Below are 19,517 nucleotides of genomic sequence, written 5' to 3' on the forward strand. Positions count from 1 at the left end.
ACATGTTTATCTTTGCAGTGCTTTTATTTGTTTGCTTCATATAAAATAAGGGGAAATTGTTGTGCCTCCTTGTCCTACCATTTCTAGTTTTCCTACCCCCTTCTCCTTTCTATTCACTGTGCATGATTTTTCTATTGCTTTATGCTGTTTGGGGTTTTATGAGAAGTTTAAAAGTTTATATGTGTTAGAAATGGAGATTTTGTAAATGGCAACTGCGCTTGGATGTCGGGAAGAATTAATGAATTTTATTGTGATTTTAGATTTTAGAAATTCATAGCTTAAATTGGATGAATGTTATGTACATGTTGTGAGGAGCCAGGAATGAAACACGGGCACAGGGTATTCATGGTTTTGGCCATAAGCGTTTATTGACAATAGAAAAGGGGGTTGGGAAATGCCTCTCTGTCCCTGGACTAAGAGGCGTTTCCCTACCTCAAACCAAACTAAGGTAGTCTGTCGAATGTCAGAATGTCCAAAGCAAAACATCCTGTGTCCAAAGTACCGTTCTGGCCCTCACATTCTAAAAATCAATTCCCAGGTGAAAAGGGAAAATGTCTTTGGCCTTGAGTAGAGCACACATGTTCAAAAGGAAGTATATAACTCCAAATGTTCGAGGAGAATAGAGTTCCTTGATCCAGAGGGTGGTTCCAATGCCCTGGATTTCTCTTCACTGTACTTTAGATTTTGAAGAATATTAGTTCTTTACAATTCTTTTCTTCAACAACATAATTCATGCACACAAAACAACTTCACTGATTGTCTGTGCCTTGATAGGATACCTGGTGCACGCTCCTGCCATGTGTCTGCTCCTTTTCAATATGCTTAAATGCAGCCTTTTCTGATCCTGGTATATTCTTCTCAGGATCTTTTTAGATGAAATATTTCACACACACTTGTTCAACTTGTCCTTGCATGGTGTGTTTCTCTACCAGGGCTTTCGGCCATGAACACACTTGCATGCACCTTATATACTTTCCTGCCAGGGCATTCATTTACAAACACACTTGCAACTGCTTGGTATACTCTCCGGCCAGGACTTTCTTACATGACTTAAATATGCCTGGTATATCATCTTGCCAGGGCTTCTCTCTCGTGACTTGAATCTGCATGTTATCTGCATGGTATCTGCTCTTGCCAGGGCTATTCTTGTATATGCAGTTTGCACATTTACAAACTTAACAGTCTCTTATCTTGGCTTTATTCTGTCTCTTTAAATGATATTCAAAAGCACTTTCAGTCTTGTATATTGCATCTGTCTTTTTATGCTTTTGGCATGCTTGCCAATGCGCCCGCTTTCCCCGCTTCCCTTGCGCTGCAACTTCTGTATCTCTCATGGATTCCCGTTCGCCTGTTCAGCATCCCTCCACACTCAGCGTTGGGAAAGCTGCTCAACAGTGCCTGTGGATGCTCTGGAGCCCTTATCCTGCTTCCCCTGTCCCTGCAGTATACCGTAGCCTCCTGATGGCTTCCCTCGGTCTCCTCGATGAGGCGGCTGGCTCCACTGACCTTATACCAGCGCTGTGTTCTCGTGGTCAAATCCGGGATGTGGTACTTCTCCAGCCAGGTCTGATTGTCAGATGGTTCACCAGTTTAAATCTCCTGGCATCAGGCAAGTTCTTGCAACAACTAGAGCGCAGCTTGCACTCTGGACCTTCAGTAATCTGCATCGCTCGGGTCATCTTTTTCATCACAGTACATTCGTATTAGGAAAATAGAAGTAATTTCTTGATAACTTGTAGGCAGAATATGGGATAGTATTCTCAGTGATCTTGAACGGCGAATCAGTTCTTGGTGGAGATTATGGGAAGATGTTTTCAAGAGTCTCCATAGGTGGGTAAGGTGGTTATGACAGTAGGCCATAAACGCATGGAGAATGGATGGGGTATCCGCAAAAGGAAAAGGGGATGCCATGTCTTGTTTGATGTCATGCTACTCCCCATGTGATCCTCCCTCGTGTAGCTGGTCCGAGGATCAGGATAGTCCCCTGGCCACATGAGGGGAAGCTGCCACTGAGAAAGGAGTGATGACACTGTCGGATTCATCACAATGTTTATAATTGTGTGTGTTCTTGATTGTAAAGGTTAAAGTATTTTAACCAAGTACAAAAAAAAAAAATACTTCATGTCCCTGTTAAACATACAATCTGATGAATCTGAAACAGAAAAACAGAAAACAAACATGTCAGATTGATTTCATTAAGCTATGAAATGTAAGGCAGATGTGTACCAGACTAAGTATGTCACGATGCATAGTCAACAAAGCTCCCCTAAGGACTTGCAAGAACCCAGCATGTGCCAAAGTTCCGAACAAGGGGTAAAGAATCTCAAAAAATTCAATTTGTATTTGCAGCTCAGAGTACGTACACACAAAGCACAGCGTGGAGAAATAGCAAATCATCCCACAACAAAGTTGTCAGGTTACCGAGGACACAATAGCAAACTATCCCTTCAAATAGACCTCTAACACGCTCAGGCAGGCTTCCCTTCACAGAGCAATGACCAAACAGTATATCGGGCCTGGTTAGTGTTAGGAATGGATTTCTATAATAATGCCTGGTGGACAGATGCATAGGAGGCCAGCCTAGTTTAGTGACAGGGACATCTCTGGGAGCTGTAGCTAAACCAGTTCAAGGTAGTAGTGATGAGAGGTCGAGGCTAAGTCTCAAGAGGTGGTGAGCTTGGTGAGGGTTCCTCAATGAGTACACACAGTGAAAAGTCAAGGAACACACTTAGACAAACCATTATAAAAAATACTTATTCATGGCATATAAGACTATGATAAATGACTACTAGCATGTAATATCACACAAGACTAATAAATGGCATATATATGCAATCACTAGAGTAGGGCAAAATACATAACCAACCCTTGTAAAGGAAGGTAAGTATTGGTATGCAGAACCACAGGTCCACAGAGATGCAACACTAACCTCTAAAGTCCATCCCTAAGATGTATGGGTCCTTGTGCCCAAAAGTTCACATAAGTTCCACAGTTTTGTGAGATGGGAAAAAGTTAGTGGAGGGCTTCTGGAGTCCAATGAAGACTTCTAAGGGGTAGAGGACACGTTTTTGTAACTAATAAGTGTCCCCCACTTTTGGAATGCTTGTGCGAGCAAGCAATGGTAAAGCCAAACTATTGTAAAACGTTTCCAAAGTTATCAAACATTTAAAAGGGAGGTAAGTACTGATACAACTCACCCCCCACACTCCGATTCTTCTTAGGACTAGACAGTTCTTTAGAAGAGGGTCCAAGGTCGATTTTTCCACCATCAGGTGTGGTCCCTGATGCCCAGGGTTTGCAGGTTTGAACGCTTCTCCGGTTGAAGACAATTGCTGGTGCAAGGTCTTCAGGATGGAGAATGTAGAAGAACACAAGGCAGAACCCCGCTCAGCCCAGGACTGGATGCAGGAAATCTGTTTTGGATGATGGCCTCCGATGTACAGTGATGCAGGAGGGCACCCTTGTTACAGTCGTAAGTAGCCTCGTATCTCGGGTCCCCTCGATGCTGGAACCATGAAATCGGGAAGAGACGAGTCCTGCAGCACAAGCTGTTGATTCCCAAAGGTCCGGCCCTCAACACGCAACGGTGTTGTCTGCAGCATTGTAGCCCAACCTCTGAGCTGAGCAGCCACTGGGTGGTCGAGGGGCACTTCCGAGGGCTCTTCTTCGCTGGACTCTGAGCCGACATCAAGACTGGATGTTGCCTCCACTCCAGTCAAAGCTGCTATGCAAGAACGAGCTGCTACGCAAGAACGCTGAAGATCACCTTCCACAGAGAGCTCTTGCAGGACAGCAGCAGAAGTTGGCTGCTAAGCCTCGAGCCCACGTTCTCCTTACATGTCTTGCAGCTGGGTGCAGGGGTCCTCTACTTATCCAAATAGCAGTTAAGAGCTAAGAGCTGAAATTCCCACTAGCCAATCAAAGATCTGGCCCACACACACACACACACACACACACACACCATAGCAGTAATCCAATCATGGCCACCACTGGTAGCACAGCTCACGCATGCCACTCAGACACACTGAAACCAGTTTGAGGATTGGGACCAGACAGTCCCAACCCACTTACTAGCAGCAATCACACATGGCCTTGTAGTACCCACGAAAAGCTTCAGCTTTCCTGGTCACTGAAAGTCCATATAAGGATTTTCCTCTCCTCACTGGTCAGATGGAAGGGTTGGTGACAAGATGTCCAAGGGACAATCGAAAAACCATGTGGCATTGCCATGTTTGGACACTAGCCACAGTAGCTAGCCAAACGCGGTGAATGCGGTAAGGCTAAACCTAATTACACTCAAAAATAGGAAAAGGTAAGTGCTGCCACCAGCTTGTCCCTTAGGTACACCTGTAACCAAACGGAGTGTTAGTATAGGGAAAAACAAAACAATTTACCCCATTGTACTACCTTGTAAAATGCATTGTACAATGGTAAAAAGTTACCAAAAGTGGCAATAATCTAACATGACTAGGGGAACAATGTTTCTCAGTACAGACAGCCTGAAGGACATGCCAGTTTCCCCAAGACAAATGAGCATAAGCCAGTGCAGTGAAGCTGAAGGCCAGGTCTGCTTCAAGAAGCAAAATGTTTGGGGGTCCATAAAAACAGAAGGAAAGGTTCTGTGAAGAGAAATCTTCCCTAACAGCCAGCAGCACAGCTGCGCGGAAGCAGCCTACTGGTGACACCCTTCTTATCTATTGGAAAGGTTGGGATGCTCACCTCGACCAGGTAAATATCCTGAACAGTCAACCTCCTCACCTGTGGGGCATCTGCCTCTGGGGAATGACCCGGACACTCAGCCAAGGTGCCAAGTGAGGAAAGGGGTTGAGCTATGTGCCATTGCACTGAACAGCCACCCCAATGATTTTCTGGCCAAACCCAGCTACCAGTGCGATCCCCAGGTAGACTTCACCTAAGAGGGCAATCTGTATAGGAAGTCCAAAGCCTGAGTCTCCTCTGGACTGATTATTGTGGAAGTTCCAACCCATTCGAGCGTGGGGAGTAAACCACAGAAAAACATGAAGGGAATCATTCTGAAGCGTCAAGGTCAGGACAGACTTACCAAGGTCAGAAAGACACATCGCACACTCGCCTATATCCACAGAATAGGTTTCAAGCTTTTAAACAAAAGCCCCCATCTCCAACATTTAAGTCCACTCTGCATGGTCACCGGTTTTCCAACCATTGCTGTGGAACAACCCCTTGCTTACTCCCTGCCAGGATCATAGTAGCATCCGAGGCCCACATATGCTCCCAACTCTCGTGAATTAACAGGCATTTAGAGTTCCCACAAAAGTTATGCACAGGGAGGGAGGGTCTGTCACTAATGGTGTGAAAGGCCCTGGTGGAGCAGAGGAAACAAGACAAAACTCCTCTAACACAGGTTTAACCTGAGACCTCTCCCAGGCGGATGGCAACCGTGAAGAAGCCCGTCTCTGCAGGTCAGGTTTCAGGTTGGTATCCTGAATCCACATTCTTGGCCAACCATCATTGTTGGGGTTCTTGGAACCAGGGTGATGTCCCACAGTAAAACTGCACCTTTGGAAAGCAATAGAGTAATATACACGTCTCCCTTTTGCAGAGTCCGGTGTGATGAATCCAGTGGAGTCATCATTGATTCTCCTTTGGTTGCTTCCTCCCATGTGGCCTGGGGACAGCAGCCGCTACCTGATCCTAACCCTGGGGGCGGTTATCTGAGGAAGGATCACATAGGAGGAGATGGCCACCGGGGAGATGACATGGCTTCATTGGATACAACGCAGTATCCCCCATTTTCACATGAGGAAGACCTTATGTTACCGAATACCCTAATGGTGCATTGCCATGGATCTGTTCCCCCTTATATGGAAGTAAAGAAGCCTTTTTCCAACACACTTTGGACTCCAAAAAGTCCCCTTTCAGTTCTAGTTTTCCTTCATGTAGAACTGACCTTTCATGTGGAACCATTTAGAAAGACCCTCCAAATACAGTGAATCAGAAACCATCAATGGACTTCAATTCCCACAACCACCTAAGTACTGAGACGAGTAGGATGAAGGAATTGAGGAAGGGCAGCAAGCATAATGAGCGTGATAGTTGTTGGAAGAAAGCACCTGTGCTTGACACATTTAAAATTGTGAACCGAATGATTAGAGGGAGCTCAAGAGGAAGACGTGACTTCTCCAGTGCAGGTGGACAGAGGCTGAAGGCACAAGCTGGTGTGTAGAAGCTGGAGACAAGAGCCAGTGTGGTGAAGCTACAGAGCTTGCCAGCAGAGAATGAATGAAACATGGTGCGAGCCAGGCATGCCGTGGAGATGCCAGGAATCGCAAGAGGGTCTTGTGGCATCCGGCAGGAAGGGGAAGCAGCATTGCGCTTGCTGAAGAGAAGCCACAAAAGTACCTGGAGCAATGTCAGAGCCGGAAGTAGATGGCAAAGGTGCACCGCATAAGCGCAACCAAGACGAAAATGCTACAGAGAACCTGGGAGTCTGCTGTAGCAGAGTGTGTGGACCCCAGGCATTTCAGCGACCCCAACAAAGACATTTAGAACATTGTGCAGTCACAGAAGGTGAAATGACAAGAAACATGTTTATGAATCGAAAGGGCAGAAGATGTTGAACATTGGGAATTACGGAAAGTAAAGTAATAAGAAGATTGTATGTGAAAAACTAAAAGGGCAGAGTGCCAACCTGAACCCCAATAAGAGTTGAATGGTGAAAGAACAGTGAAACAAGTAGATATACCAAGCACCCAAGAACGTTATATGCTAGGGGAATTATATGATGTGGGAAGTCCAGACAGGGAGTACACCAGGCAGTTGTGAATACAAGAGAGGTACTGGCAGGGGAGTACACCAGGCAGTTGTGAATACAAGAGAGGTACTGGCAGGGAAATACACCAGGCAGTTGTGAATACAAGAGAGGTGCTGGCAGGGGAGTACACCAAGCAGTTGTGAATACAAGAGACGGCCTGGCAGGGGAGTACACCAGGCAGTTGTGAATACAAGAGAGGTACTGGCAGGGAAATACACCAGGCAGTTGTGAATACAAGAGAGGTGCTGGCAGGGGAGTACACCAAGCAGTTGTGAATACAAGAGACGGCCTGGCAGGGGAGTACACCAGGCAGTTGTGAATACAAGAGAGGTACTGGCAGGGAAATACACCAGGCAGTTGTGAATACAAGAGAGGTGCTGGCAGGAGAGTACACCAAGCAGTTGTGAATACAAGAGACGGCCTGGCAGGGGAGTACACCAGGCAGTTGTGAATACAAGAGACGGCCTGGCAGGGGAGTATAACAGGCAAATTACAAACCTACAAGGAGTGTCAAGCAGACAGTTTTATTTTTTTTATACAAAGAAGAAACTTGTGTTAAAAGAAGGAACTTTTTTGTTAAAGATGAACTTCAAAAGCTGAACAGTGTATATCTAACGGGATTGTTGTGGGCCAAGAATGACACAGGAACTGGAAAACCCAGAGACATGTGTGATATGCGTAAAGAATCCAGGGAGTCCCCATCTGGAACTGAGGTCTTTTCTGTTTTCAGAGAACATTTACGTTGGAGCCATTCTATTTTTAATTAAGTACACTTTTGCAAATACAACGTTAAAGACTTTTCCCTTATCACTTTATTGTTTCGTTATGGAGTGAGGGTCAGGATAGAACCTTTGGACACAAGGATGGCTTTTGATTTACGACATCCTGACAGACAGATCCTCCATTTTTGGTTTTAGGTAGGGAAACTCCTCTTTAGAATAGGGTAAGGGAGGCATTTTCCCAAAACAATTTAATTTCAATAAAAATATTTAACCAAAACATGACAACTTTGAGTCCGACTTTCATTTCTGACCCCTCACACCGGAGAGCGTATTCAGAGGGTTGTGTCCTTCAGCCCCTGTAAAGCAATAGCTGCATTTTGTCCAGTTTCCAGACACAAACTATTTGCCCGTGAGTATCTTCTCTCTCAAGAATGAAGCTGACATGTGTGAGGGGTCAGCAATGCGAGTAGGGCAACTGTTTGATATTTGTTCAAATATGACATTTTATTAGAATAGAAATGATATCAAAATGCCTAACTTGACCTACTCTACTGTGGGTTTCCTACATAACAGAACTAAGGGGAAACTTTCTAACACAGGTCTTCTGGCCCTCACACTAAACATCAAATACAAAAGAAAATATATGGCAATTCACAACAACATTCACAGTATCTTGATAACCATTTAACAACATGGGTGAACTCCCGTCCCCAGGATTCAAGGAGTATTCATCTTAATTGATCATCAAAAGAATATAAGGAAATCCACATAGGTAGTAAAGTCTCGGATCAGTTCTTGAAAAGTCAATATTAATGTAAAGATCTGTCAACCACAGTTCCAACTTCTGATGAAATAAAGACTTTCCACTTCCATAGAATAGCATATAGCATCAATGTTTTCCTCCTCCACAATGCCCTTTTTCTACTTCCAGTTATTCAAGAAGACTTGACACAGTTCAAAAAGAAATACAACTTCTTGGTTGTTAATGGAACAAAATTATTGGTTAAAGTCTTGGTTAACAATGAATCATCGATTCAGGTTAAAATTCACAATAGGTACAGGTCAGGATGAATTCGCATTTCTGTTGCTTCCACTGACACAATCTTACTTCTACCATGATTTACCATGAGGTCATTCTCATTGGCCTTGTAGCATTTCACTTCATTTGTACTACTACATTTGTGCATCCCCTGACAACCCAAATATACCTCCACAGCTTCAGTACTTTGTATTTTAAAGACAGATTTGGACAAGATTCAATTCAAGGCACTGCGACACCTTGGATTAGGCAAGGCACTCTTCCTCTGAATATCTCTTCAAAAGTGGCAGCCTCTTTGCCTCTCTTGTCTATATACAACCATAATAATTTCAGTATGTTATATAAGTAGCAATATTTCCCTTCCCCAACTTTGCCTTCACCTCTTTGCCAATGTTAGCCACATAATTACCCAAAAGCCTTGGTGCCACTTTCTTGGCTTTAGTTACTGTATGCACACATGTATCCTGGGCAAGATTGAACTTCAATTGGGCTCAAGGGAATGGTAGATCAATTTCTGGCTTTGAGAAAGGCTGCTGTTAATCTCAATAAGGGAATACTCTTGGCGTGGGCAATGCTTGTGCTCTCTCCAATTGCGGAAACAATTTTAAACATTTGACTGTATTTAAGAACAAAGCTTGCTTTCTTGAATAAAGAGATAAAGGGCCTCACTCTGGGTATGCCGGTATCGTGACGGTAGAGAAACCAGGATACCAACATTTGGTGCATACTTTTACCGGCACTCGGTCCGGCGGTATTGCCACCGGATTACTAGTGCTGGCGGGACTGTGTAAATCCCCATTCATGGAGTCCGCTCAGACTCCATGAGGGGATTTTCTGTCATTACGCAATGAGGGCTCTTTTGGCCAGTTGGTTGCCTGACTTAATCTCCAGCATTTAGCTGGAGGTAATCCAGGTATCCCACCGGCAAACCCGTAGTAGGGCGGTCCGGTAAAGTGCCAGTATCCACAGATAATGCATTTATTTACCAGACCACCTGATTCGGAATCAGGTCCAAAGTTAACTCTTTACTTGGGAAACAAATATAAGCACATATGATCACTTCTTCATATGGTTTAAAGGCATTAAGTGTTTAACAATGGTGTTCGTTAAAGGCTTAACAATGTCTTTAGCATTTGCTATCAAGCAAGTAAAAGAGACATTTACATCCACACACGAGGGCTACTTTCCACTGTCCCCTTGTTAACGCATACAAAGAACAACTTCAGCTCTCTTTGGCTTCCACCCGAGTGAAGATTTGACTGGATACTTTTACCGGCAGTGCTCGCGCAAGGAATCAGAACGTCAGGTTTGACTCATTGGCTTCTGTGATTTTTGTTCAGCGGGTTGCTCGACTTCTACAACCTCATGCACAACTTTGTCTTCTTCTGGCTTCACTGGAAACCACACCCTTCCTCTGTTCAGGTGTCTCCAGTCCGGGCACTCATTCAAGGAGCCTCTCTCTCCCTTGAGACCTGCGACTCGCGCACAGTTCCTCGCTTTCGTCTCCGACAGGTTTCCCACCCAGCAACCACGGCGATGGGAAAAGAGCCTGTCTGCGCATCCTGGGCTGAACAGCCTCTGCACTTCAGATTTTGGGGCAACAGGACCATCTGAGAACAAGCAGGGGAAATCTGCGGCATCCACATTCCCCTGTCCCTCTGGTTCTCCCACTTCTGCTTGGTTTGCCAGCTCTGTGTCGTCTTCTTTCTTCCTTTACTGCTCCAGGATGCACTCCAGTCACATCCCAGCTCTTTCTAATTGCCTGCACCCGAGGCAATCTTTTATGTTTCCCAGGTTCCTTCAGGTGTGGACTGTTAGGCTCAATTGCCTGACTACTGCTACTGCATGTCTTTTCAACCCTCTTCCTCATCCCAGTACAAACAGCCATCACAAGTGTAGGATTATGGGGAAAGCTAAACAGGGGTTTTCCCAGTCCACATGTGACCATCCCGCAGTACCCTACCCCCAGGGTCAGGATCGGGAAGCATCTGCCTTTCCCTGACCACATGAGAAGGGTCCCAGGCCAGCAGATTTCTGGGAGCAATCCTCACTGATTCATCACACATGGCAGTTACTCTATGTGCTGGTCAGATCCATCAAAACCCTCCTGGTTTAGAGGGGAGAAAGAGCAGGAGATTGCATTCCCTGTGCTAGACCTTAGTGGTTTTTAATAGAGTTAATGCTGCTGGACTACCCTATGTGCGGTGAACACGCCACCCTGTGTCTTTATTTAAACAAAATAAGAAAGGTAATTTAAGGGGTGCCCTGGACCATTATAGTGTATTGAGATGAAGATTGCAGTTCATTAAAAGACCCATAATCACGAGGTGACAACCACGTGTTATGGTCTTCTTGCGATGATTTGGGGAACCTATTGAGCTGCAATACTACTCACAAGCATTTTTTAGGAAGCTACTAAAGAGCCATCGAGAACAGAACCTAGCTGTTACCTTGTTTTCGAAGTTAGATGGCAGTGCATTCAAGCCTCCAATAAGAAAGATGGCATTGTATTCCCAGAAAAAACATTTAAGCACAAAATACGGACCATGTGGTGCCACGTTTCCTGATGGAATTTTTACTCCAATTAAATCAAAACGTAACTTAAAGCCCTACAATGCAGCTTCTGGCTCATCGCTGCTGCTTTTCCAAAATCAAATGTGGACAGTGCAGAAATTTACCAGATCAGGACTGATGGGCACAGAGTACATCACATAGTCCTCTCCATTCCACTGCAAACAAGCTATTGCAGAAACACACCCTTTGAAGTATCTTGTTGTAACACAGGATAGCCTGGATTGGGTTCATTGTGCTAGACACAGGCCTCCCAAAAAGCATGCAACCTCATCTAGAAAATAGTTCAGCCCTGTGGCTCACGACCATTCAGGGACAGTTTGTGATTGCTTCCAGAATAACTTACCCGTTCAGGCTGAGAATGGTGACAGCCTCTGGATTGGCCCTGAAAATGGCTTCAGTCCGGCCACCAGATGATCGATTAGGTGCTGAAAAGTCCCCTGGCCAATAGTGTGCCAGAGAGGGCCTAATACAGGCATCTGATCATCCCCATATTCGGTCTCATTCCTGCCAGAACCCCCATACTAGGGAATGTGCTCAGGTGGATTTAGATTACCTGAGCCACATCCATCCATGTCGTTGAGGAAGCATTGCCCTTTGTGACCCATTCCAGCCTCCTATAGTCTGAGATTTGCTGGGACCCTATTGGCCAGAGAAGCTGCTCCTTCCAGGCCAGTCTTTTGCCCCCCATTGACATCGGTCTGGGAAGATTGCACATGGTAAGAGCTGAGGGTCTTCGTGGTCCAGTACGGCACAGCAAAGGTGAAACACTGAAATGCACCCTCTAGAGTATCCTTCTTTCAGCCTTGCCTATGCATCACTATTGAGTTCAACTCATCCAAGCAATTCATCCCCAATGCAGATCCCTAGGAGAGTTGTGCACAGACAGTTCCTGTCGGAGGTCGGCTGCTTGTCACCTCTCGCTCCTATTGGAGCCAGTGCTGCTCAGTTAGGCCTCCTAGGTCTCTCCTCCAGCTCCCAGGCTATATTGTGCTCCAGCAGTCTGGTCTTTTCAATTCAAAGCATCCGTTTCCTACAACCACCCCAGTGGACTTCCTGGTCATTTGCAGTAGCCAGACAGACTTCTGTGCTGTTGCAATCACCGGGCAGGGTTGGTCATTCTGCTATTCACCTGTACCAGCCTTGTTGCTAACCTCAGGTTTCACCCTAAACTACTGTTCTTAAGTAACATCTCCATCCTTGCCCTGTACAATGAAGCGTCCTTCCATCCACGGTTACTTGCAGGCCCATTTGGGGAAAGCTTTGTGTTAGTGGCTTACAACCACAACACTCGTGGAAGTGTTGCCGCTACTGAGTGATGCCTCGACTACCTTGTGAGGAGCCATTCCCTTGCTTCCTGGTTGGGTCCCACCCTAATAAACACCCATGGATTATGCCACTGATGTTGTGAGCACTTCGGTTGCATTGCCGAGAAACTCTATGCAGACTAGACATAAAGAGGACATTGGTACGGGTTTAAAAGCAACCCCTGTACCTGCTCCTGCTACATCCTGGTATTTCAACAAACCGTGCATGGACACAACCAATCTTCCTTTATGGTAGCCTCTCATTCCATCAAGAGACCATCATCCAACAGCACCAGTTTCGTCTGTTCAAACCATGCCCCCTATTAAATGCTAATTGTGTACCATATTATTCAGGCCCATCTGGTCTGTTACCCCTTCAGCTGCCAGCCAAAAGTCAAACAACCTAATCTGCATGTGTTGCAGGTTTTTGTACAAGTCACAGCCTCATCTGCAGGTGTTGCACGTCTTTGTACAAGTCACAACCTCATCTGAATGTGGTGCAGGTCTTTGTACAAAGTCCCAATCTCATCTACATGTGTTGCAGGTCTTTGTACAAGTCACAGCCTCATCTGCATGTGTTGCAGGTCTTTGTACAAGTCATAGCCTCATCTGCATGTGTTGCAGGTCTTTGTACAAGTCACAGCCTCATCTGCATGTGTTGCAGGTCTTTGTACAAGTCCCAATCTCATCTGCATGTGTTGCAGGTCTTTGTACAAGTCACAGCCTCATCTGCATGTGTTGCAGGTCTTTTTGCAAGTCACAGCCTCATCTGAATGTGTTGCAGGTCTTTGTACAAGTCACATCCTCATCTGCATGTGTTGCAGGTCTTTGTACAAGTCATAGCCACATCTGTATGTGTTGCAGGTCTTTGTACAAGTCCCAATCTCATCTGCATGTGTTGCAGGTCTTTGTACAAGTCACATCCTCATCTGCATGTGTTGCAGGTCTTTGTACAAGTCATAGCCACATCTGCATGTGTTGCAGGTCTTTGTACAAGTCCCAATCTCATCTGCATGTGTTGCAGGTCTTTGTACAAGTCACAGCCTCATCTGCATGTGTTGCAAGTCTTTGTACAAGTCATAGCCTCATCTGCATGTGTTGCAGGTCTTTGTACAAGTCATAACCTCATCGGCATGTGTTGCAGGTCTTTGTACAAGTCACATCCTCATCTGCATGTGTTGCAGGTCTTTGTACAAGTCATAGCCACATCTGCATGTGTTGCAGGTCTTTGTACAAGTCCCAATCTCATCTGCATGTGTTGCAGGTCTTTGTACAAGTCACAGCCTCATCTGCATGTGTTTCAGGTCTTTGTACAAGTCACAGCCTCATCTGCATGTGTTGCAGGTCTTTGTTCAAGTCACAGCCTCATCTGCATGTGTTGCAGGTCTTTGTTCAAGTCACAGCCTCATCTGCATGTGTTGCAGGTCTTTTTGCAAGTCACAGCCTCATCTGAATGTGTTTCAGGTCTTTGTACAAGTTGTAGCCTCATCTGCATGTGTTGCAGGTCTTTGTACAAGTCACAGCCTCATCTGCATGTGTTGCAGTTCTTTGTACAAGTCATAGCCTCATCTGCATGTGTTGCAGGTCTTTGTACAAGTCACATCCTCATCTGCATGTGTTGCAGGTCTTTGTACAAGTCACAGCCTCATCTGCATGTGTTGCAGGTCTTTGTTCAAGTCACAGCCTCATCTGCATGTGTTGCAGTTCTTTGTACAAGTCATAGCCTCATCTGCATGTGTTGCAGGTCTTTGTACAAGTCACATCCTCATCTGCATGTGTTGCAGGTCTTTGTACAAGTCACAGCCTCATCTGCATGTGTTGCAGGTCTTTGTACAAGTCACAGCCTCATCTGCATGTGTTGCAGGTCTTTGTACAAGTCACAATCTCATCTGCAAGTGGTGCAGGTCTTTGTACAAGTCACTGTCAGAACACAATCGTTTTCAGAACTGGGCACATCACTCTCTGGCATAACAACCAGAGGACTCCAGTAATACATCCATTGTCTGATCAATGTGTATAGTGCCAGCATTCCAATATGTTCTGCATCCCCCAGGGCCTCCAAGTTAGGAATTTAAACAGTTTCCTCAACTGCTGGGACTTCCGCAAATACACAAACCCTTTCAAACACGTTTACGAAGGAAAGTAGGTCACCCGCCCTGCTCTCCCTGTGGTTGCATCATTGCCCCCTCACCCCCCAAAGCCTGCAGCCAGGGGTAAAGGCAGCTCTCAAGAGGGGCAGCTGGACACACTGCTGCATATCTGTAATACTAGAAATGGGTGCTTTTCCACTACCCTCAACCTCCTGTACCTATATCTACCCCCATTTCTGGGTGAGATGGGCTTGAAGGTGTAACTGCGAAGTGTTGAGGTGCCTCCCAAGTGGTTGGAGGGGGCTCCCTCTTGGGGAGAAGAGGAGAATACATGTGATTCATCACATACCTCTTCAACTTTCTTTGCTCCTCTGGGCACCAACCATCTCGTTGATAATCTCCTCTGACTCACTACACCTCTCTGGGCACGACCCTGTGTCAGGCCACCTTTACCATCATTGGTGACTTGTTCCTCACTCCATACCAGCAACCTCAGTTCTCTCGCTGCTCAGTTAGGCCTCCTAGGTCTCTCCTCCAGCTCCCAGGCTATATTGTGCTCCAGCAGTCTGGTCCTTTCTTCCATCCACCTGGGCTGCACATCCGAGTCCTTCTGGTTCCTCCCCCTGCCTACTCCAGAACACCCCAGTCTTCCTTCTCCGGTCTCTGGCGATGGGATTTTCTTTTTGGCTCCACCCTTCAGGATGGCTTACAGCCCTGGTGCAGGATTTGTGATTGGTTTGCCACTTCCCTTAGGTGTTCCAGTTTCTTCCTGCAACACCATTGCTCTGCCTTCTAGCCTCTCTCTCTGGATAAAGGAAACTTTGTTGTTCAGGCTTACTATAGGGAGCCTGGGAGTCATAGTTCTCTAGGCCTCACTGGGTCTCTAGGGTCTGAGCAGCTGCAGAAAACCTGCACTGGCATATGGACTGGCTGGTTGATCCCACTCCTGGGGATAACGTCCAGTTCTAAGGTGGTGCTTTGGACTGGCTAACACATTGGGAGGTCTACTCTCTGGTTGTCACCCTCTGGCCCTGTCCTTGGATTGGACTCGACCCGCCTATTTGTTCCTGTACCTGAGGCCTTGTGTGAGGACTCGCTGACGGCCCCTGGTATTCTGTGGCCTAGCTCAGGTCTCCCTTTTTCTCTGGGTAGATATAGGAGTGGTTTCTGCATCTCCGTGAGGGGGGGTGCAGCATTCAGGTGCTGCCGGCTCGGTGGGACTACCACTCCTCCCTTCCCTTTATGTAGTAGAAGCAGCTACAGAATGGTGAGCCTCGGTGGAAGTGATATCACAGTGCTTTCAGTACTGCCTGATTGCCCTGATCCCATATTGGTTTTGCTTCCTAAGGGTATGGTGTATACCTCTAGGTGGGACCCTGACACTTGTGGGTGCCTGAACTGAGAAGGAACTAAGTGAGGGTGGCCAGGGGTTCTTCTTGGTCACCCCACTGATAGGTCCCCCAGGGTGAGGCAGAGGACTTTGTCACTAATAATATGTGATATCTGATGCCTGCTCAGTATGTCATTTCAAAAAGACACCCTGTTCTACAATAAAAAAATAAATACAATACAAGTGTGCTTGTATGATTGGGTTACAGTACGATTGTGTCAGCCCACCAGAGATGTTCTAGCTTGCAATCCACACCACTGAGTTCCTCAAAATACCTGCCTCCCTCAGACAGAAGGATCCCCGTTCTGCCATCAGGGCCTTCAATTGTGCCTTCATGTTTAGTGCCCCATTTTCCAGTACTTACCGCTAAGGTTCCTTGATCATTATGTTGGCAGTCAAGGTCTTCACATCACAGATATGTCGATTCATTGGCTCTGAGCATTTGGAAATCGGGATCTATGCATGTATAGATAAGTGGCCTGAAAGTAGACACGTGCAATCTGAAGTGAGATGTTCTGTAACTCCCTTCCAGAAAGCGGACTATAAAAGAGCTTTCTTGTTTGTTTGTTTGTTTGTTTGTTTGTTTATTTATCTGTTTGGTAATACGCGCCAAACCCTTAGGTAGACGGGCGCAACAGAAACAAGAAATCTTAAAACTTAGTTACAGTGCAAAGGTAGCAATACATAGAGCAGTGATTGCAATGGGAGGCAGGTACAAGGTAAAAGATACATTAAATACAAAGCAGTGGTCTTGGTAGTTCACAGAAGCATTATCTAGAGTGTCAGTAAAAACACGCCTACATATACACTACGCGCAAGGTTAACCAAGCTACGGTGTGGTCTGGTGGAAACAAAGGATCGTGTAGGGGCTGGAAAGGTGGAAGTGTAGTTCGTCAGTTAGGTGTCATTAGTGTGTAGCCAATTAAGTATCTTGTGTCTGAATTTAGGGTAGGGTTGTACTAGTCTGAGGTCGACGGGTAGTTTGTTCCAACATTGTGCCGCTTTAACAGGGAAACTGGTTCCTCCTGCTGTCGAACGTTTGAACCTAGGAACCTCCAACATAAATGAGTTGGCGGATCTTGTAGGGCGGGTAGTTGTTCTTCAGGTCTGGATCTTCCTAGACTGCTTATTGCACCTACAAAAAGGCTGCTGGGTCTGTGGTCTGGGCACTATATGCTTGTTGTGCTTTTGGTTCTCCTGCATGTAGTTTGCCTGCTTCTTGGCTCCTCTCTTGCCAGATTCTACTGCTCTCTCCCTTCTAGCTCCTTTTCAATGTTGTAGTGGAGGGTTGTGCATTAGTCTTGCACCATTTGAAAAGGATTGAAGGTGGGTTTGTTTGTTAAGACAGTTGTGAGAAACCAGAAGGTGTCTCCCTTTCTAGTCCCCGGGGATCTGTCATCCAGGTGGCCAGGACACAGCCATCGCTTTTGGATCCAGTTCCTGGGGGTGCACCAATGCGGGAGGATCACTTGGTGAGGGGTCTTCGGGGTGTGGGACATTGGATGGTTAGACGTTGTATCCCGCCCCTGTAACACCTTTTCCCCATAAGGTAAGATACTTGGAAACTTTACCCCCACCCTTCCCTACACAAACACTTTTCACACTGACAACCCGCTCTGAGAGAAAACAAACTCAAACCCAAGCAGTATGCCTGACATTTCCCACTACGATGGTCAGGCAAGGTCAGGCAATTACAGGTAACAACTCACACCTGACTTCTATTAAGTTTCCCCACACGGATAAAAGGCGGAGCACGAGAGCACACTCAGAGCAAGGCAAAACACATGAAGGTATAGCAGTTTTGAGTCAGCAGCTGAACGAGGGGAGAAAGGTGGAAAACCAGGAAGGGAACGCAGGGAGGGAGATATCCTGGACACTTCCGGTGGAAAACAGTTACTTTCAAGAAACCTTCAGATTAGAAAGCGTAAGGTCAGGAAAACAGACTAAAGAACCCTACATTGTGTGTCACAGATACCCAGGGCCCTCCAGCCTGACTGAACAAGCCGGGGAAGTGCATCAGCCGCTTTGGTACCGTCCTTGGCTTCATGATGAAAGCAGCACCAGAAAGATTAACACAGCCCGTTTGTTGGGGAGACTGATGCAAGACCGGTCTGTGTTGAAGTCAGGTTTCAAGCGGCAACATTTTATAACAAGCGCAAGAACGAACAGTGTTAACGCGAGTCATGAAAGACACAAGTAAAGCTAAAACACTAATGGATGTTTGAACTTTAAGCAAGAAAGATACAATACCGTTGACAGAGTGGTCCGGCTTTGTGAGTGTGCTCAATCGAAGGTCTCTGTCAGGTATCCAGTCAAGAAGAGGCAGAAATGAAAGTCGAAAGAGAAATTTGATGAAAGCAGTAAATCAAAGCCGTCCTGTGATGGTTGAAGCAAAAACCCATTGCACAGTCGAAGGTTTTCGGTTTTTGATACAAAGTGGAAAGTTTGCAAGTGACATTACCTTGTCCGAGCCTGAAAGAGCAAGACCAATTGAAAAGGTGAACATTGTTTTAAAAGTGGGTCTGAGCCCGACGGAGGGGGGCCCCGTGTTGAACAGTAAATCTAAGAACTGAGAAGAAAGGAACTTTGACATTTGTTGCATCAAGCCCTCTGCAGTAAAATACTTTATATAATAAAGAGACTTTGGCGCAGAAGGTCCTGCTACATATGTTTGAACTGCATCCTCATGGCAGAGAAGCCAGAGTGTGTGCAAAGCTCAAGTGTGCTGCCTTGTCCCGTGCTGAAAACATGGGGAAAGGAAGCCAACTGCTCACCTATCCTGAGATATAAATTCTTGAACCCTTTTCTTTTGCATAACATTGTTTCCCACACCATTTGTATTTAGAAGTAAGTATTGGCAATATGTTTATGATTATAGACCCTTTTATTTTGACCGAGACTCCACTAGGACTGCATTATTATTATTTGATGGTCGTAGCTTCCTCCCATCCTTAGATTTAGGATTAGATAGGCGTTTTTCAAACCCTTATTGAATTTTAATAAACACCCTTGAACTGTGGTCACTTGTGTCTGTCTTCACTGTTTGATATCATGCCTTCCTTACACTGTGCTCCCAGTCCCATCATTCTCTTCCTGGGGCGTACGCGAGCTGCGGCCAGATAGGCTATGTTTTTTTCTTCGTATCTCAGAGAGTTATGATGGACGATCCTGTTGGGTTTTTGGGCACTCCAGAATATTGGATCTTGCTTGAGCTATCAGGTTTGGGTTGCTGTGTTTTTTGTGGTCACTAATATATTGTAAACTACCAGACATACATTGCTGCAATATATTTCTCAATACTCAATTGGTTCTGCCATTATAGCCTCATACGTCTCCTTGTATTTTTCTACAGCTTCAGCTTTGCTTGTATGGTCATTGCAACGCTGGTGATGCGCCTCACAGGCACCTATGGAGAGGTGGTCCCAATGTCTCTCGCCCTCGTCCTAGGCTGGTGTTATGTCATGTACTTTGCACGTGGATTTCAGATGCTGGGACCTTTCACCATCATGCTACATAAGGTACAGTGCATAAGGTACAGTGCAGCACTACACATCTGCTTGCTTGCAATGGCTTAAGCATTAGGAGATGAGGCCAGTCATGGAAGC

The 19,517-nt window shown here is 45.9% G+C and overlaps 1 protein-coding gene across 1 annotated transcript in view; it reads left to right on the forward strand.

Annotated features, from left to right (window-relative positions):
- Positions 1 to 19,517, forward strand: part of LOC138580096 (transient receptor potential cation channel subfamily V member 6-like) — a 353,625-nt gene that overhangs the window by 283,809 nt on the left and 50,299 nt on the right. Inside the window, exon 11 of the mRNA XM_069650375.1 lies at positions 19,265 to 19,430. Within this exon, the coding sequence (XP_069506476.1) occupies positions 19,265 to 19,430 (166 nt within the window). The remainder of the gene's footprint in view (positions 1 to 19,264; positions 19,431 to 19,517) is intronic.

This window comes from Ambystoma mexicanum, chromosome 3p (assembly GCF_040938575.1).
Source record: "Ambystoma mexicanum isolate Mex_15411 chromosome 3p, UKY_AmexF1_1, whole genome shotgun sequence".
NCBI lineage: Eukaryota > Metazoa > Chordata > Amphibia > Caudata > Ambystomatidae > Ambystoma > Ambystoma mexicanum.